This window comes from Callorhinus ursinus, unplaced genomic scaffold (genome assembly GCF_003265705.2).
Source record: "Callorhinus ursinus isolate GAN/ISIS: 27379988/994484 unplaced genomic scaffold, GSC_fseal_2.0 scaffold77, whole genome shotgun sequence".
Classification (NCBI taxonomy): domain Eukaryota; kingdom Metazoa; phylum Chordata; class Mammalia; order Carnivora; family Otariidae; genus Callorhinus; species Callorhinus ursinus.
In genome coordinates, this window is record NW_027397139.1 from 909630 (window position 1) to 929511 (window position 19882).

The following is a 19882-nucleotide window of genomic DNA, read 5'->3' on the forward strand; positions in this document are numbered from 1 at the left end:
CTAGCCGGGCGAGAGGAAATGACGCAAGTCTTGTGCGTCGCCAGGATGGCTGGGCTATGGCGGCGGGCACAGGCTACGTGCGGCTGTGGGGCGCTGCGCGATGTTGGGCGCTGCGGCGGCCACTGTTGGTCCCCGCCGGGGGACGGGTTCCGACTGCCGCCGGAGCGTGGTTGCCCAGAGGCCGGCGGGCCTGCGACGCCTCGCCTCCCTGGGCGCTGTGGGGCCGAGGCCCCGGGGCCGCGGGCCAGTGGCGGGGACTCTGGGAGGCGAACAGCCGCGGCGGCGGTGGCGCATTCTCCAGCGGCGAGGATGCCTCCGGGAGCGGCGCGGAGGATGGAGCCGCGGGCTCGGGGGGCAGCGCTGGGGGCGGGGAAGGCCCGATCATAACGGCGCTGACTCCTATGACGATTCCGGAGGTATTCCCGCACCTGCCGCTCATCGCCGTCACCCGCAACCCGGTGTTTCCTCGCTTCATCAAGATTATCGAGGTAATGAACAGCCCCGCGGTGGCTCCAGTTTCCCCACCTCTTCAAGCAGCGGGTTGGACCGAGGGATCCTTGAGCACCCTCATGCCACAACTTTTTCCAGGCAGGAAGCTTCTTAAAAGTTGGAGTTCGAGTCCTTGCCTTCTCGCTAGTTTGGTGAACCTGAGCCAGATTCCTCCCCCTTTCAGATCTCTGATGAACCCAGTGAACTTAAGACTGCCCAATTAGAATAGCCCTAGTCATAGAACTCTACAATGCTGGAAAGGACCGAACAGTCTTGTGGCCCAGTTACTTTTCTGCGGGTTTTGGTAAATGTTTCGTGACACTCGGGTTTTGGTAAATGTTTCGTGACACTCTTACTCGGGGCGGTTTGCAGTCTGGTTTCGAGTCCCTTTGGGATCAGGATTCATTCCTTCCTTAAATATTTCTTGACCGCTTACCGCGTTCCTGGTACGGTTTTTAGGGATACAGCAGTGAACAAGACTGATAAAAATTCCTGCCTCTGGAGCTTCCGTTCTAGCGAGATGCAAGAGGCAATAAACAAGATTAGTAGATAAATTACATGTTGGAAGGCAATGACTGCTATAGGGACAATAAAGCCAGGAATAGAGTACAGGAGACTTAGGAGGAAGGTGGGGGAAGGATATTCTCAGAGGGGTGCAGCCATGGTTTATTCATTCAGAAGAGTGTTCTTGACCTGCTGTGTAACAGGCACTGGGGATACAGCAGCAAACAAGTCAGATGCAATCCCTGTGCCTAAGGAACCTTTATTTTAGTGGAAGAGACATTAAGCAAGGTCGTTTCAGACTAAGAGCTAAGGGGGTGGGGATGATGGACCAGGGTGATGTAATAGAAAGCAACATGAGTGCAAGGAACTTGAGTTTTCAGAGTAGGAAGGACCCAGATGCCTGCCTTTTTTCCTGTCCCTCCCTCCCCCCCCCTTTTTAAAAACAATGTGGAAATTAGAGTCCTTGGTGAAAGGTTATCTGTTAACTGAGCAAGGTCATGTGATGAGTCAGCCTCTGCATTCACTCTCCAGCCTCTCCTTCATACTCTATAGTCTCTGCTAAACAAATCTCAGGACCGGAGGAGCCCCTTCCACCTCCTCTCCCACCTGCTGATTGTGTGTGTCTGAGCTCCTCTTCCAAGGGTCTTCCTTGGTTTTGAGTAGTGGTTACTTGCAGGCCCCAGAGCCTGTGGGTTCATATCCTACGTCCACCACCCATAGCTCCTTCACCTTCAGAAAGCTGTTCGTCTGGGTCTTCTTTTTCTCATCTGTGGAATGGGCCTCATAATCATACCTCAATTCTTAGAGCTGGTCGGGGAGGTAAGTCCACCTGTGTCAGGGGTATAGCCTCATACCTTAATCAGAAGCTGCTGCTATTGCTTCCTGTGTGGTAGGCTCCTGACATTTCAGAAGTGTGCCCTGGAGGCCTTTTTCCTGTCCTTGACCCCAGCCGACCTCTGGGGCCAGGAGTGTTCAACTATGGTCCCCTCAGCCCTGCAAAGTAGTAGATGCCTCTTGTGCCCTATGCCCAGAGAGGAGGACTCCAGGAGATTCTGTCTCCCCACCCGGAGTTAGCCAGGACAGTTAAATGAATCACTGTGGAAAGCGGGAGACTGGCACATGGTATGCACTGTGTTTCTGTTGTTGTTACCTTGTCAGTGACGACAGGGAATCCTGCCAGAGGGAGGAGGCAAGTGCTGAGATGCAGCAGTCAGCTGTTACCAGAGAGGAATTAGGGAAATTTCCATGGTGCTTGGAAAAGGTTTCTGGACCTGTTAACAAAGCTGTATTTATTCTTGATTCTGTGGTTGACACGGCCTGTGGCTAAGTTGCCCCTGTAGTTTCTCCCCTTATTAGTGGCCTTTCAGTATAGATCAGTGGCTCTTAATATGTGGTGGGTCATGTACCCATCCTGGTTGCTGTCATGGACCTTTTCCCTGGGAAAAATGCATCTGTAGGGCCAGGAATTCCTGGACCGTAAGTTAAGAGCCCCTGCTAAGGGATGAGTTAGAACACTGGTTCTCAAACTGTGGTGCGGAGGCCAGCAGCATCAGCATCACTTGGGAGCTCTTTGAAATGCAGATTCCCAGGCCAACTCCAGGCCGCCTCTGTCAAGAAACTCCAAGGCTGGGGCCCAGCCATCTGTCTTAGCAAGTCCTCCAGGTAATTCCAACGCATGCTGAAGTTTGAAGGCCCTTCAGTGTAATCAGGGTCTGGGGTGGGAATTAATGGGCTGAAAGGAAATCACTTGAGCCTTACAGATATCTGTGCTCCTGCCCCATCAGATGTCCCTGGAAGATGTTAGCCCTCTCCCTGTCATTGAAATGACGTCAGGATGATGCATTGTCGTCCCGGGGCTTTCAGGCCTTGATCAGAAGGGTGTAGATGTGATTGATAAATACTTTCAACGCAAATTGGAGGCAGTTGTGGCCTGGGGGTTGGGCCATGGCTGAATTATGCACATTTAGTGTTGTCTTTCTGACGTTGATAAAATCAGAATAGTCTGGATTTTCAAGCCAAGACATTTCATCTCTAAAAAGCTCTTGAAATTGGAAGTGAAATCAGTTTCTTGGTTCTGGCCATTGGTCTCCTTTGAGTTGTTCTCTAGAAAGCGGGGGAAACCACCGAGGAATGCAGCCTTGTCACCTGTCCCGCTACATTCTCTACACACGTGTGTGTGTGTGTGTATGTGTATGTGTGTTTGGTTTGGGACTTCCTGGACTGTGTTGGTTAGTGTCCTGGGTCAGGTTAGCATAGCCTCGAGAATAATCTAGAAAATGCTAGAGCTGCTGTTAAAATCTCAGCTAGAAAACCTGCCCTGCGTTTCACTTTGGGGTCATTGTCGTGCTAGGTTAAAAATAAGAAGTTGGTTGAGCTGCTGAGAAGGAAAGTCCGTCTTGCCCAGCCATACGCCGGTGTCTTTCTAAAGAGGGATGACAAGTAAGTGTAACTTTTCCTTCACTTCTTTGTTGAAGTTGCCCTGGAGTGCAGCTCATCACAAGTCCTCCGTAGGGTAGCCTGGACCTCTGACCTTTGACCTGGAAGAAATCAAGCAAAACCTACCAAGCACAAGGCCAAGAGCCAAGCATGCTTTTTTAGTCTGGGCTGAAGACTTGGCTCAGCTCTAGGTTTCATGTGTTGTCAAGTTGTTTGGGGGGGAGGGGAGGGGCAGATATTAATCTCCAGGACCTTTGGTGGTCAACCCGCCTGTGTGGTCACTTGAGAGCAGAACTAGGCGGGCGGGTAGTACAGCTCCAGGTACATCCACCTTGACTCCAGGTGGGAATTAGTTCCGCTTTGGAGTTAGAAGTGTGGAATGAGATCCGTTCCGTCCGGGCCTCTCCTTACAGCTGACTTCGCCCAGGAGCTGCTCACCTATGTGCAGCAGTGGCAGCCAGGGGCCGCCCTCAGCTGGCAGGCGCTCTGGGGGGCCCTGCGGCCCTTGCGGGAGCAAGGAACTTACCCTCGGTTTCCAGTGGAGGCCGGCAAGGGTGTTTCTCTTCTCTTCTCTTCCTCCTCCTTCTTCGCCCAAGACATCCCACTGGGAATCAGGGCCTGTGACCATGCACCTTTGTGTCCCTGTCCCTTAGCAACGAGTCTGACGTGGTTGAGAGACTGGATGAGGTCTACCACACGGGGACGTTTGTCCAGATCCACGAGATGCAAGACCTTGGGGACAAGCTGCGCATGATCGTCATGGGACACAGAAGGTGAGGGGCCCTCAGTGTGTGGGATGCGGCAGGAGGAGAGGCCCTGAGTGTCCCCGGGTTCTGGTACTGGCCATCCTTGCTCAGCCCTACGGCCTTGTCATTGCAGGAGCTAGATCAAAGCTGGAGATGGCGGACACAAGTCACCTCTGGGTCCCTCTTAAAGTGGCAGTATGGGTGGTTAGTGACGGGTTGTATCTTTTATGCACATTATTCACAGGCGTGTCACAGGTAATAAATAGCAAGTTGCTTCATACCCCAGCTTTGGTAGGCTTATGTGCCTAGGTGTCAGCTCTTCATAGTTGGGCATGCTTTTCGCCCAAGTGCCCTTGTCTGCATCTGCGCTCAGATCATGCTGGATGTCCAGCTTAGCGCCGCGGTTTTTCCCTTGATCAGACGCGTTTCCTTGTCGGTCTGTGTAGTTCCCACGGCCACTCTGCCGGAGGGCTGCATACAGCGTGTGAGCCCAGTTTAAATCCTTGTCCTGTCACAGTTAATTATGACAAATTTGCAGGATCCCGCTGGGTTGAAGCTCTCCACCTTTTCACGTGTGTTCCAGGAAACATTAGTCCTCAAGATGCTTGTCAAGAGTGCCACAGTCAAATCCACATGGGAAACATTTCTGAGTCCTGAGCCATTACCGTAGTAAATGTTGTGAAAAGCCTCTCATCAGAGACGCCCATTGGCACTTGTTGAGGCTAGAGTTCTCTGTCCTTCTCCCTCCCAGAGCTTCGTTCTGGTGTGAACAAGGCGGCACCCCCAGAACACACTCGGGGGAAATGGGCTGTGTTCGGCACTGGCTCTGTGAAAGGTCCTGGTGGCCATCCCGCTGCACGGAGCTCCCACACCCGTCTTCGTCTGCTTACATTAGAGGAGGGAGGCCGCCACTCTATCCCCTGGGGGGATTTGTGAGCTAGAGGGAATGGAAGAGGCAACAAAATGAATAGAAACGGTGGTGGCTACTCAGTGCTGCCCTGACCTACGAGGTGCCTTATGGAAGGAGCCCTGCTGGTTCCAGGGGCCAGGCGTACTTTTTCTGTGCAGTTGGCCGGGGTCAGCCAGGCACTGGGTTCCCGCCCTGCCAGCTCTCAGGCTGGCCCTCTGGGGAAGGTGGCAGTTAGGTACCCTGTGGGACAGGAGAGAGCCGAGGGGTGAGGCGGCGTGTGTGCACTCGTGTCGCTTGACCCCTGATGTCTGCTGGGTACCTGGGTGTGGAGGTGGTAGGTAACTGGGTGCAGAGAAACAGGCCGGGGGCCCAGCTCCTATCCCCAGGAGGGGAGGACGTGAGCATCAAAGCAGGTCACCAGCTGAATTCTGATGGTGGTGAGAGCTTTGGGGGGATGCGAGGATGGACGGGGTGAGGGGTAGGCATAGATGGGGGCTGGACCTCACATGGAGTGGACAGGGAGGGCCTCTTTGTGGAGGTGCCCTTGAACTGAGGCCTGAGCAACACGAAGGAGCTGCTGTCTGGTGAACTCCAGGCCGAGGGAGGGGCAGGTGGGTTCCTAGGGTCGGGCTGTGCTTGGTGGAGCTGACAGCTTGTGATGGGCCCCAGAGCTGGTTGCCGCTGGCTTGCCTGGCAGACTTCAGATGTTTGTGGAGGACAGCGGGTGTTGGTGTGGAATGCAGAGTGGCTGGGTCAGCTGGAGGCCATTGGTGTGCCGGGGCGGGGCGGGGAGTGCTTGTTCGGGGGTTCTGAGACAGCAGCTTGGTCTCCAGCTCCCGGGCCCAGCGGGCCCCCGTGTTGTCAGCGCTGGAAGCCCCTGCAGCTTCATGTCTGCCTCGTTTCCGTCTTCAGGATTCACATCCACAGACAGCTGGAGGCGGAGCCCGAGGAGGCTGGAGCCGAGAACAAGCAGAATCCCCGCAGGAAGGCGAAGCGGGGCAAGAAGGAGGCGGAGGAGGAGCTGAGCGGTGGGCACCACGTAGAGGTGATGACAGAAGCTTCTTCGGGGCCCCCCAGCGAGGTGCTCATGGTGGAGGTGGAGAATGTCGTCCACGAGGACTTCCAGGTCACGGAAGAAGTGAAAGTAAGTCGCTGCGGCCGCCTACGGAGCTCCCCGAGCAGGGGACATGAGGCTCTGGCCCGTTACGGCTGTCAGGTTCTTGTGGAGTGCAAAATGTGCTCTTCCCCCCGCTCCGCCCCAAAGTCCAGGAAGAAACCGGCATCCGGAAGGTAAAGGAAATGCGCCGAGGCCCTTAGCTGCCCATGAAGGAGGCAGGGTTGTGACCTGGGTCCAGCCCCAGCCCGTGTCTGCTGTGCAGGAGCCCCCAGCCTTCTTTTCGTACTGGCTCCTTCCCTTCAAGCCCAGGGCGCTGGGGAGGGGGAGCAGGGCCCACACACCATTTCCCGTGGCTTCTAGACAGGCAGGCGGCAGCCTTTTGGCTGCCTTGAGCCCAGATGCAGGTTGCCTGCCGCCTTTGTAGCGTAGCGAGCCAGCTGTCCCGGTGGTGGGTGATGCCCTCCCGCCTGGTCTCCTGGTGCTGCAGCAGCAGGGGGCCGCCTCCTGTGGGTGGGGGGTGAAGAAAGGTAGAGGTCATTGAAGGCTCCTTGCCCTTGCGCGTCCCATCATCGTCGGCCTCCCTGGGAAGAACGTGCCATGCCTAGCCAGCCAGCAGCCTTGGTCTGCTGTTGTGGCACAGTGTTGAACAGAGTTCTGGGGGCTTCTGAGCTTGGTGGGAAGGAATCTTCTGGTCCATTGGGGATGTCTACCCCGGGCGCTGGGAGGGGTTTGGCTGCCTCTGCCCAGAGCAGCAGCAGTCACACCCACAGGGCCATGCCCCACGGTGGTGGAAACGTTCTCTGGTTCTGTGCCACTAGCCCCCACGGTTATCAAGTGCTCGATCTGCGGTTGGTACAACTGAGGAACGAAACGTCTGGTTTTGTTTTCATTCTAATTTATTTAGATGTGAGTAGCTACCCTTGGCTGCTGGACTGGGCAGCAGAGCTTTAGAGTTTCCTATGAGGATCGCTAGTGGGAGAAAGACACAGCGGAATTCATAGATTCCCCAGGGAAAAGAATCCGGGAGACTTGAGGAGGCTGCACACTTGTGCTCGTCCGTGCAAGCGCCATGGGCGTCTGGCTGCACTCTAAAGTTCCTTCTGGAAGGTCAGCCCCGTCATTTCAGGGGCGAACCCCTAACTAGAGGCTGGATGCTTGCAGTGAAAAAACGCACGGCAGGGGCGCCTGGGTGGCTCAGTTGGTTAAGCGACTGCCTTCGGCTCAGGTCATGATCCTGGAGTCCCGGGATCGAGTCCCGCATTGGGCTCCCTGCTCAGCGGGGAGTCTGCTTCTCCCTCTGACCCTCCCCCCTCTCATGTGCTCTCTCTCTCTCTCTCTCTCACTCTCTCTCTCTCAAATAAATAAATAAAATCTTAAAAAAAAAAAACAAACCGCACGGCAGCCGCTTTCTCCGTTCCCACCTGTGCCCTCACTGGGGTGTGGTATGCTGGGAGCCGCCGTCTGGAAATCATCAGGTTCCGGTGGTTACCCCATAAACTGTCCATGGTCCTGCCAGGAGCATCACTGTCCTTGCTGTGGTGGTGATGCCCGTGGTATCCACAGCAGAGGGGGAGCCTGGGCCTGAGGTTCTGGGAGGGGACAGGCCAAGAGCCCTAGTGACCTGCTGGCACATCTCCAGAGAGGAGGATTCAAACCAGAGTATGCTGAAGTTGGGGGGAGCGTTGGTTGTGAGACTTGTGCTGAAATAAAAAATAAGGAATAAAGAAACCCCCTGTCCTCGTTTTTTCCTGAAAATGGCTTGTTCTAAGGTCAAGGTTGAGCGTGGTATAAGGAGGTAGGCGTTGGTGTTCATTTTTACTGTCTTGATCCTGAGTCCCCATGACTGGTGGATTCAGGCTATGCTCCTGGGCATCTGAGGCCATACCTGGCTTGGGCCAGGCGGTAGGGGCTCCTTGGGCCATGGCCCTTGCTGGACCCAGGGACTGATGGCTGCCTCCCTGTTTGCCAGGCCCTGACTGCTGAGATTGTGAAGACCATCCGGGACATCATTGCCTTGAACCCGCTTTACAGGTTGGTCTCCGGCGCTGTTCGCTAGTCCCGGTGTGTGGTCGACCCTCCCTGAGGCCAGGCTGGGGTCTGTCTGCCTCTTTGTGCAGTTGGGTTGGTGAGAGGCTTTCTCAGAGTATTGTCCCGATAGAAAACTTTGCCAGGGGCAGAGATTCAGGGCCCAGGGCCCAGGCCTGTGTGAGTAGATCCTGCTTCCCTTGCAGCAGGGAGGCCCTGCAGTGGGAGGGTGGAGGGAGATGCCTTAACCAGTGCAGGTTCTTTGCCTCCTTCATACTAACAGGGCCTTGGATTTGGCCGGAAGCCTTTTTGTCATCAGCTGAGGTGGAAGGAGGGAATCTCACTTGGAGGTCGCTCCATGGCTGCTGGAGGGGGCTTGTGGCTGGGCATGGGGTCGTTAGTCTCATGATTCTAGGACGGGTGGGCTCACTGCTCCACACCTGGCTCTCCATGGGCATCCCAGGACCTTGACCATTGCTGCTGGGGAAAGGAGACTCAGGCCAGCGCTCGTACCAGGGGCCCAGCCCCGGCTGCTGCAGCATCCCTGCACCCTGTGGCAGCATCCTCTGTCCCTTCCAGAGAGTCTGTGCTGCAGATGATGCAGGCGGGCCAGAGGGTGGTAGACAACCCCATCTACTTGAGCGACATGGGCGCTGCACTGACCGGAGCCGAGTCCCATGAGCTGCAGGACGTCCTGGAGGAGACCAACGTGAGTGAGCCCTGGCCCGTGCTGCTCTGCGTGGCGGGAGGCCTCCCAGCCTGGCTGCTTGTCCCCAGCTCTGCTTTACAATTCCACTTGGCGCTCGCACGGGTCCATCAGGCCACGCCCTGCTTCTTGGTCTCTCTTGCAGCTGCTGGCATTCCCTCTGGGTGGTACCTTTTATTTAGCAGGTGGTATATTTGGCCCCACCCATCTTGTGCTGTTATGAGCCATGCCCCTACGAACATTCTCGACCACAGCTTGCAGATGTGCTGGACTTTATCTGTAGGAGGTGTTTGCAGAACTGGGCTTGCTGGGTCAGAGCGGGTTGTCTCGGGTTGGTGACACATAGCCAGGTCACTCTGCCCTGTTTGCGCTCCGTCTGGGAGGTGCCTGCTCCCCGCCACACGCTCACCATGCCCAGAGACATGCCGACTTCTGACCGCCACTCACGTCTTCCCTTTCCTGGCAGATTCCCAAGCGACTGTACAAGGCCCTCTCCCTCCTCAAGAAGGAGTTTGAGCTTAGCAAGCTACAGCAGCGCCTGGGGCGCGAGGTGAGCCTGGGCTGAGGACATGCCTGCACGGGGAGGGCGGCGTGCGGGCATCATTCTTGGTCGGGGCTGGGAAGCTCTGCAGTCCAGGATGCCCTCCATCACGGCAGAGCACTGTGCTAGGTTCAGCGTCCTGGGAAAATGCCGGACGCTGGCGACCAGCCTGGGAAAGGTTGAAAATCCGTTTCCCCAAGGCTCCGCCGTTTGTGGTCCCCCTTCCTGATTGTGGCTCAATCCGTGGGCTGCCTGGATCGTTGGTGCTTACCAGTCATGTTGGTTTTCAGAATTGACTTGCTTTTTTTACTTTATTTTAGAAAAAAACTTTCAGGTCACATCTTGGAAAATCTTTAACACTTGGTTATTAGCTTGAGGCAACTTTATAAACATTTTTTTTTAAGATTTATTTGATAACGTTTTGTTTTATTTATTTATTTTTTTAAGATTTTATTTATTTGTTAGCGTGGGCGAGAGAGAGAGTGAGCAAGGGTACAAGCAGGGGGAGCTGCAGGCAGAGGGAGAAGCAGGCTCCCTGCTGAGCAAGGAGCCTCGTGCGGGACTTGATCCCAGGGCACTGGGATCATGACCTGAGCCGAAGACAGACGCTTAACCGACTGAGCCACCCAGGTGTCCCTGATAACATTGTTTTAAAAGATTTTTTTTATTTTTTGAGAGCGAGCACGAGCAGAGGGAAAAGACTGAGGGAGAAGCAGGCTCTCCGCAGAGCAGGGGGCCCAATGCAGGGCTCAGTCCCAGGGCCCTGAGATCATGACCTGAGCCGAAGGTAGATACTTAACAGACTGAGCCACCCAGGCGCCCCCCCCCCTTTTTAGTACTTATTTATGTCTACCCCCAGTGTGGGGCTCAGTGTCATAACCCTGAGATCAAGAGTCACATGCTCCACCGACTGAGCCCACCAGGCGCCCCGGCACAAGGCAGTTCTTAATGCATCTCTGATGGGACACAGGAGTGGGGGTCGTAGGCGGCCCTGGTGCTCAGCAGCCTCTGAGTCCTTGCCTGCAGCCCTGTCCATCCAGAGGAGGTCCGCGCCTTTGGGAGGTGCGCTAGCGGCAAGCTAGCTTCACTTGGTCGCAGTCGGGCCCGAAGAGCGCATCCCCTCCTCCCTTGGAACTTGGCATCATTTATTTCCAGCTCAGGGAGACCGGGTTCAAGGGGGAGGGGGCTGGAAGCGGCCGCTCGGGGTTTCCTTCTAACTGTGTCCAGAGGAAGCAGCGCCCCCAGCCCGTGGCAGTTCACGGACGTGCCTGTGCGCCCTCGCACGCGCTCTGACCACGGCCCCTCGGCCCCTGCAGGTGGAGGAGAAGATCAAGCAGACGCACCGGAAGTACCTCCTGCAGGAGCAGCTGAAGATCATCAAGAAGGAGCTGGGCCTGGAGAAGGAGGACAAAGATGCCATCGAGGAGAAGTTCCGCGAGCGGCTCAAGGAGCTCGTGGTCCCCAAGCACGTCATGGACGTAGTGGATGAGGAGCTGAGCAAGCTGGGCCTGCTGGACAACCACTCCTCTGAGTTCAAGTGAGCGTCCTGGGGGCCGTGCCCGTCCACATGGCGTCCGCCCCCGAAGGCCACCCGCCTCTTGTGCCTCAGCCTCAGAAAAGCCGGTGACCCGGCAGGGTCCGGGGTGCCAGGCCAGAGGTCAGGAGGGTGGGTCCCCTGGGCACCCTCCGGTCACGCTGGGCGCCTGAGAAGCACTTGGTGTGTGATGGTCCTCTCGGTGCCCCCGTGTGGAACACACTTTTCTTTGTCACCTGATTCCCAGGTGGAGAAATGACGTCTCAGAGAAGTCAAGTCAGTGAGCAGGGCCTCCGAGCTGGTGGTTGGGGACAGGGATTTGATTTCAGGGATGTCTGGCCTTAAGCAGCGCTTCCAGCCAGGACCCCTCCCCTTGCCCCCTTCCCTCTGTCCCGTCCTTCGCGTGCCCTTGAGAGCCAGGAAGTCAGCGTCTCTTCCTGGGGGCTCAGCCTTGCCCCGTGGGTGCCCAACTCCCAACCTGGGGTCGCTCTTGGGGCAGTGCTGACCTGCCACCAGCCAGCCCCGTGTCCCATGTGCCCCGGGTGAGGTCATCTCCAGCTGCCTCCACGGAACGGGATTCTGAGCAGTCCCTGAGCTCGCCACGTCTGGGCCAGGAAACAGGCCGCGCCCCTGTGCCGGGAGCTGGGCAGTGCCCACAGCGCGGCCTTTGCCGGTTATTGGCTCCTCCCGCTGAGGGGCGCGGTTCATGCGTCAGGGTCAGCGGGTGCCGGCCCCGTGGATTGGCCACGGCCATGCTGGCCAGTGAGCTGGGCCCCGCTCAGCAGCTGTGGTCTGTCCCCTGGCAGCGTCACTCGTAACTACCTGGACTGGCTGACGTCCATCCCGTGGGGCAAGTATAGCGATGAGAATCTGGACTTGGCCCGGGCCCAGGCGGTGCTGGAGGAGGACCACTATGGGATGGAGGATGTCAAGAAGCGCATCCTGGTGAGGTCCCCCGCACCCCTCCCCTGGGTTCCAGGCCTTCCCCCCCCCCGCCCACCACCTCACCCCGTCCCTGTGAGGCCCGCCTACACCCCTTGTGCAGGTCCCTGGGCATGGGCTGCTTGAAGCCTCCCCCTGGGCACCACAGTCCCACTTCCCAGGCACTTGTTCCAAGCACACAGGGTGAGCTCTGAACAGCAGGGTCTGTCGTCGTCTGGATTAGGGACCCAGGCTTCCCCCCCATGCTTGGGGGGGGAAGGCAGGGTCCCAGAGGAGCCACTTGGGGAATTTCTGATGTAAGCTCCAGGAGGGTCTTGGCCAAGACAGGGCTGGTCGTGTGGGGGCGGGGGGGTGGTGGTCAGCAGAGGTTGAGGAAGGAGAGGTGGAGGGTTCCAGGGTGAGGAGCAGCTCAGAGGCTGCACGGGCAATCTGGGCCAGGCCGCTTGCTCCCGGGGCCTCGGGTTTCCGAGGAGGGACAAGAGTCGTGCCTGACGACGCGAGACGGGCCTTGCTCAGGGCCAGTAAGCTGTGGCTGGAGCAGCAAGAGGGTCAATAACAGTCCAGGGTGTGGGAGGAAGGGATTACTAGCAGTTCGGCCCGCTGCCCTGGTCACCCGCAGGCGGTCACTGCAGTCTGCTCTGCTCCTCTGGGACATGCCTGGTCCCTTCCACAGCCCCCAGAGGCCTGAAAGGCAGCATGACAGTGGCGAGGCTCACATCAGTTAGGGCCCCTGGTCCTGCAGAGTGGGCGGCGCGTGGCTCATGGGAGCCCGCCTCCGCCCGCAGGAGTTCATCGCTGTCAGCCAGCTCCGAGGTTCCACCCAGGGCAAGATCCTCTGCTTCTACGGCCCCCCTGGCGTGGGCAAGACCAGCATCGCCCGCTCCATTGCCCGCGCTCTGAACCGCGAGTACTTCCGCTTCAGCGTCGGGGGCATGACGGACGTGGCCGAGATCAAAGGGCACAGGTAGGCCCGGCCTGGCTCCGTTCCTGTGTGTGCAAGGGGGTGTCAGCGGCGAGCGGTGATCTCTGCTCACGCTGGGGTAAGTGACCGACGAGCCCAGCGGAATCCAGCTGCTCAGACGTTGGCTCAGAACCCTGGCCTCGGCTGCCAGGCAGGCGGGCTCCCAGGAGTGTTTGTTTGCCAGGCTGTTGGTAGATGGTCTCCCTCATTGCAGTTTCCGTCCTACCCAGTTCAGCTCCCCCGGCGCTGCGGCCAGAGTCCCGGGGCCATGTGCCCAGCCCCAGGACCAGGGACTGTGGACCAGAGCCAGGGGCGAGGCGGGCCCCACTGAGAATGGGGCAGCATGCCAGTGAGGCCCCAGCACCTCCCCTGGTTCTTCGCTCCCTCACCAGCTGGAGCAGGGGCTGCTATCCTGAGTCCAGGGTCTGAAAACCGCCAGCTATGTGCGTGCGCCTGTCCATTGGGGCAGTCATGGTGTGTTCTCCTGGAGCTCACGCCCTCATTCCCTCTCTCCCTTCCTCTCTCCTTCCACTCACTCTGCTCCAGCCATATGGGCTTTCAGCACACCATGCCTGATCCTGCCCTTACCCCAGGACCTTTGCACAGGCTGTTCCCCCAGAAAACCCTCTTTCTTCAAATACCCACACAGCTTGCCCTTTCGCTTCTTTTGCACAGGATTTCTTCTCAAAACGCTCTCTGTCCCCACCTTAATGCCCCTGAAATGGCATTGCAGATCCTCTGTCCTTTGTTACCTTTGTAGAGCGTATACAGCCCACGGTTCCTCATGATTCCCTCCTCCATCTGGCTGCCATCTGTCTGCCCCGCTGGGCCTTGCTTTAAAAGGCGCGGGACGCGGGTCTGCCTTACTCTCTGTGAGTACCAGACCCCCGCAGCTGAGCTGGGACAGTAGAGCAGGGAGGAGGTCAAGAAGCACTCCGGCAAGTGCCAGCCAGGTCTGGGCCATGGGCCCTGTGACCCTGAGGTCTGGGAGGCCGTGCCGTGCCTGGGGGGACCTGGTGGGAAGCATTTCTGCCGCCGGCACCTGGCTGCTCCTGACCTCTATTCTGTTAGATTGGGCAGTGTAGGCTGGGTTTCACCATCCGGATAGGAGGTGCTGGCTGGGGGGACGGGTCTGAGTGAGACCTGGTTTTGCATCTGTTCCCCCGGCCTGAGTCGGGGCTGGAGGGCGACATTCCCGTCGCTGGAGAGCGCAGGCTGTAGGGGTGGCCATCAGCCGGTGCCAGCCTCCACGCCGCCTCCACGGTTGCTGCCTCCGGGCAGCCCTCCACAGAGGCCGAGTGGTACACTGAGGTCCTGGTGCGCTCTGCGAGCTGGGCCTTTGGGTGCCGCCGGGTGAGGAGCCAACCGCTCCTGCTGTGCTCTGCCCCCCAGGCGGACGTATGTGGGTGCTATGCCAGGAAAGATCATCCAGTGCCTGAAGAAGACCAAGACGGAGAACCCTTTGATCCTGATAGATGAGGTGCGCACGGACGAAGGGCTGGGCGTGCGGCCGGACTGGGAGCTGACGAGGCAGCCCAGCCTCCGTTCCTAGCACTCTTCCCCGAGGTCAGACACGGTCCCTTAGGTCCTCCTGGGCCAGAGCTCCAGGCGGTCCCGACCAGGCAGAGTCTGCATCCAAGACAGGACCTGTGGCCCCTGCCATTTCGGTTGTCCCCTAGTCACTGGGTGGTCCCACCACCGCCAGGCCACTCCATGACAAGCTTCTGTCCTGCCTCAGAGGACCCCGTGGCGGCCCTCCTGCTCCGGGCTTGCCCAGTGCCTGCCCCTGATGCTGGTGAAAACTGGTCCCGCCCGGTGTCGTCCCAGCAGGAGCATCTGGTAAGCAGGCACGGGGAGTGGGACGGGTTCCCAAACTGCCCGCCTCTGCTGCTCCTCAGGTGGACAAGATAGGCCGGGGCTACCAGGGGGATCCCTCGTCGGCACTGCTTGAGCTGCTGGACCCCGAGCAGAATGCCAACTTTCTGGATCACTACCTGGATGTGCCCGTGGACCTGTCCAAGGTGTGTGTCCCACCGGGGAGGTGGGCCCAGTGGGGGGAGAGGCAGGGTGGCCAGTCCTCCGGTACCTCCCTGCCGCCCTCCCCAGGTGCTGTTCATCTGCACGGCCAATGTCACCGAGACCATCCCGGAGCCACTGAGGGACCGGATGGAGATGATCAACGTGTCTGGCTACGTGGCCCAGGAGAAGCTCGCCATCGCAGAGGTGAGGGCAGGACCCTCACCGCAGCTCTAAACAGCGGGGGTGCCCCCCTGCAGCTGGGGCTGGGGGCATAACTGAGCACCGAGTGCCAGGCCCCTAACCAGAGCTGCGGGGAACAGTCCGCAGCGGCCCTGCTCGGAGCGGGGGCGGCTGGGGTCTGCCCACTCATGTCGTGTGCGTGTCGCCAAGAGCAGAGGCGAGGCCCGCCGTGAGCCGTGTAACCGCTAATGTGTGACCCCAGCCCGGGCACTTCCCCAGCCCACCCACTTCTCCAGCTTAGTTCCGCTCCTGCCTGGGGTTCACGTCAGACTCCCGCAGGCTGAGGGCCCAGGCCTCCGGGATGTTCCTGCTTCGGATGCCAGTTGCACATTCCGGGGCTCGCTTTCCTCCTCCCAACTGGCTATAAATTGGGCATTCCCACACCTCTTCTTTGGGTTTGCCGGGTTGCTGTAACAGCTCACTGAGCTCAGAACGGTTTACTTCCTTGCAAGTTTATTATAGAGGGTACAACCAGCGAGCGGCCGGAGCGGCTGCCTCAAGCCCAGCAGGGACGGGGACTTCTGCAGGTAGCCGGCGCTCCCCTGGGGATTGTGTGCTTGGCCCTGATAGCCCCCTCCGCCGTCAGCGCACTGCTCCCCGGCCCGCAGCACACCTCTCCTCGGGCCGGCACCCCTGCTGCCCGTCCTCCCACCAGCCGTGCGTCCTCGAGTTCTGTGATAGAACGTGTGTCCTTGGCCGAGGCTCACCTGGGATTCAGGTCTCCGCATTTCCTGGCCGTTACTGGTCTCCCCAGTGCGGGGGCTGGATTCGTACCCTGAAGAATGTTAAGTAGAGCAGAGAGCCGGATTTCCTTCCAGAGCAAAGGGAAGGTGTTTCCGACCCAGTGTTTCTTGCTGGAAAGAGGTTGTGCGTGTTTCTCCCTGAGCTCGTCACAGCCTGCAGGTGCTGGGCCCCAGCCCTGGGGGCCTGACAGCAGCCTCCTGTCCCCTGGGGTGGGAGGGGAGCCAGAGGAGCTCTTGGCTGAGGTAGTTACAGGGGTCCTGGGGCCTCCCAACCCGGCCAAGGAGGGGCAGGCTTGGGGACCTGGGCCAGGGACTGCCTTTCAACCTTTAAAGGGATGATAAGAGAACATGGACTCCCCAGAGGCCTCGGGGCCAACCCATGTCAGTCAACAAGTGTCCTGACGTGTGTGGTTGTGTCCCCATGTCTCAGCTGCTTTCTGCTCCCCACTTGGTGCTCAGGCTTGTGTGTCCCAGGACTGCCGTGTGGCAGGAGTCGGGCTGGGCTGTGGGGGACCTTGGGGCCTCTTGGCCTCCACATTCCTGTCCGCTCGGGGTGGCAGCTGCTCAGTGTGAGCGGGGGCAGCCCAGGGACCAGGGGAGACCTTCCTGGAGGAGTGGCATCTCAGCTGACATTTGGAGGAAGGGCAGGAAGGGAGCCTGGGCAGAGGATGTGGCAGGAGCAGGGGCCTGGGAGCTTCTGGAGGCGGCGGGCTGGGCATCTGCGGGCTCACTGGGGGGTCCTGGCACCCGCCGTGCGCTCTGCCCGGACTCCCTGCCGCCTCACCTTGCTGGCTCCTCACCCTCGGGTCACCGCTTCGGTGTCATCTCCTGGGGCAGCCTTCCACGAGCTCCCCCTGCCTCCCCCCACCCCCCCCCGGGATGAGAGCTTGTACAGGCTGGTGCTGGGTCCGCCTCCATCATCTCTAGTCAGCCAGGGGTCTTGGGAAGGTTCGGTGGTAAGTGGGGGCCACAAGAGAGGCGCCAGTTCTTGACCCTGAGGCCCCTCCCTGCCAGCGGTACCTGGTGCCTCAGGCCCGTGCCCTGTGTGGCCTGGATGAGAACAAGGCCAGGTTGTCATCAGACGTGCTGACCGTGCTCATCAAGCAGTACTGCCGGGAGAGTGGTGTGCGCAACCTGCAGAAGCAGGTGGAGAAGGTGAGCTGGGCCCGCTGGCCAGGAGGGCAGGGTCCGCAGCCTGTGCAGGGCGGGGGGGCGGGACACTCCTGAAGATTCCACCGCAGGGTTTCCCCACAGGAGGCCCGGCCACAGAGACGAGAGGGTGGGGGCCGGGGAGTCTGTGCTTCACGGCGACACTCACCGTGTGGGGAGATGGAAAGTTCCTGGAGACAGATGTGAACGCAGTTGATGCCATGAGGCTGTAAACTTGTAAATGGTTGAAATGGTCATTTTATGCATTTTACCGCAATGTTAAAAGTTAAAAACGTGTGGGGTGAGGGGCACATGTCCACCGTGCTGCCTTGCCCGCTCCAGGTGTTACGGAAGTCCGCCTACAAGATCGTCAGTGGCGAGGCCGACCTGGTAGAGGTGACGCCCGAGAACCTGCAGGACTTTGTGGGGAAGCCCGTGTTCACCGTGGAGCGCATGTACGACGTGACGCCACCCGGCGTGGTCATGGGGCTGGCCTGGACCGCCATGGGTGAGCAGCAGCTCTGTCCCAGCCCCCCTCCCTGAAGGGGTCCAGGAGACCAGGGGCTCATCGAGGAGGGAAAAGATGGGCCCACAAGGTGGCACTAGTGCCCCACAAGCCTTATTTGCATTGAGGGGAGTTCCTCTGGCCTGGGGGGTGGTGTTGACACCCAGCGGGGTGGGGGGGGCCTCCTCTGGGTGACCTCGCTCCGCCAGGCAGGGAGGCCAGGCAGCGGGCCAGGGTGGTGCTGCGGGGAGAGGTCCACAAAACCGGCCGGCTCGGAACAGTGCAGTACCTGCTCATTTGGATGAGACTGAAAGGAATTGGGGTTCAGCGCCCTCGCTGTGTCCACGTGGACCAGCAGTCCCAGTGGCGGCGCTGCGGCGCGAAGCAGGGGGGCAGCAGGCCAGAGGGAGAGCACAGAGGAAACCCAGGTGTCCCCTAGGCGCCCCACTGCGAGGCTCGGGGAGGGGGTCCCAGCTTCACAGCCTCTACGGCTGGTCTCTCAGGAGGCTCGACACTGTTTGTTGAGACGTCCCCTCGGCGGCCCCGAGACAAGGACAGCAAGGGGGACAAGGATGGAAGCCTGGAGGTGACAGGCCAGCTGGGGGACGTGATGAAGGAAAGTGCTCGCATTGCCTACACCTTCGCCAGGGCCTTCCTGATGCAGCAGGACCCCTCCAATGATTACCTGGTGACCTCCCACATCCACCTGCATGTGCCCGAGGTGAGGCCCCACCTGCCCGCTCTGGCCCCGGCCCCCTGGCAGTGCCCAGCCCGCCCACCCCCACCTGCCTCTCCCCACCAGGGTGCGACCCCCAAGGATGGCCCGAGCGCCGGCTGCACTATTGTCACGGCCCTGCTCTCCCTGGCGATGGACCGGCCAGTGCGGCCGAACCTGGCCATGACAGGCGAGGTGTCCCTCACGGGCAAGATCCTGCCGGTGGGCGGCATCAAGGAGAAGACCATTGCGGTGAGTGTGACCCCGTGACCCCCTCCCCGCCCCGGGGTGAGTCTGGACCAGAGGCTCCCCCCACCCCCCAGGTGGCGCTGTGTCCCCACACAGCTGGTGTAGGCCTCAGGCAGGCAAGGGTACCAGCCGCTTACAGACTAGGATTTGGGCCCATGTTGAGTGGAGCGTCCTCTGCCTCTTGGAGAGTTCCCATCTTGGCTGCTCTCCTGCTTCCTCCTCAACCAAGCACCAAGAATCGGGGGTGCAGAAAAAGCAGGAGAGGGCCTCCTGGGGGTGCAGCGAGACACCTACCTCGGCCAGTTAGTCCTTGGCTTCCCCCGAAGTGTTGGGACTCCGGCCCTGTCGTCCAGCCCTGGATCCCCTGCCTCCTGAAACCCGGCCTTACCTGCAGCCCCCATCCCTCCCTTGATCTGCCTACAGGTCGAGTCCACGGCTTTAGAGACTCTACAGCTCGCTTTCCTCGCTTGCACGGGGGGAGATGCAATTAGGCCGCGCTTGCTGTGTCCCTGGATGGTCCCCCAAAGGGGTAGTGAGGCAACAGCAGGGTGAAGTGGGGCCTGGCAGTGGGAGCCCTGGAGGACTGTAGGCAGAGCAGTCCTCTCTGGGAGGACTCCCCTCTCTCAGGAGTCCGGAGCTCACAGGTGCCCTCAGGCTGTGTGGTAAGGCTGGGCGTGCTTTGGTGCAGTTTGTTAAATTCCCTTGTGCTTTTTAGCTGCCGGACCACTAAACCTAAGGCCCTGGTTACTGTGATTCATTAGAAAATGGGGTCTCTGGGAGACAGGCTCCTGGAATAGAGGCCGGGATCGGGGTTTGGGCTCCAGTTTCCTCAGCTGCAAGATCGGGTGTGCAGGGGAGCCTGGTCGGGCCGAGCTGTCCTCAGCTGACGTGCCCGTGGGCCCTCCCTCGCAGGCTAAGCGTGCTGGAGTGACGTGCGTCGTCCTGCCAGCCGAGAACAAGAAGGACTTCTATGACCTGGCTGCCTTCATCACCGAGGGCCTGGAGGTCCACTTCGTGGAGCACTACCGTGAGATCTTCACTATCGCCTTCCCCGAGGAGCAGCCGGAGGCCCTGGCCGTGGAGCGGTGACGGCAGGCTGGGCTCTGCTGGCACAGACAGGCCCGGTTGGGCCAAGGAGCTCTGGGCAACTGAACCGCCAAGGGGCTCAGCAGAGGCCCAAGTTGAAGGACCTCAGTTACGGCTTAATCACGGAGTCTGACATATATGAGTATTTAATTATGATTAAAACCCCTTTCCAGTACTGCCTGGCTGCTTGTTCTATACACCCTGCCCCTCACCAGTGCGCCCTGGAAGGCTCACCCCCTCCTTCCCCAGACCATCACAAGACCCC

General features: G+C 59.4%; 1 protein-coding gene across 1 annotated transcript; it reads left to right on the forward strand.

The window, feature by feature from the left end:
* The first annotated feature begins 29 nt into the window (after positions 1-29).
* Positions 30-19792, forward strand: LONP1 (lon peptidase 1, mitochondrial). The gene is made up of 18 exons (XM_025861326.2): positions 30-488; positions 3344-3432; positions 4083-4202; positions 5998-6229; positions 8172-8233; positions 8807-8936; positions 9400-9483; positions 10791-11011; positions 11815-11953; positions 12736-12914; positions 14304-14391; positions 14810-14932; positions 15018-15134; positions 16928-17068; positions 17405-17570; positions 18071-18288; positions 18370-18534; positions 19444-19792. Exons 1-18 carry the CDS (start codon positions 57-59, stop codon positions 19618-19620), a joined length of 2883 nt encoding a protein of 960 aa, XP_025717111.1. The 5' UTR covers positions 30-56; the 3' UTR covers positions 19621-19792.
* The last annotated feature ends 90 nt before the right edge of the window (positions 19793-19882 follow it).

Coding starts and splice junctions, on each gene's coding strand:
- LONP1 (XM_025861326.2), top strand. CDS start 57: ATGGCGGCGGGCACAGGCTACGTGCGGCTGTGGGGCGCTGCGCGATGT. Junction 6,230..8,171: donor AGGTCACGGAAGAAGTGAAA/GTAAGTCGCTGC, acceptor CCTGTTTGCCAG/GCCCTGACTGCTGAGATTGT. Junction 15,135..16,927: donor AGAAGCTCGCCATCGCAGAG/GTGAGGGCAGGA, acceptor CCTCCCTGCCAG/CGGTACCTGGTGCCTCAGGC.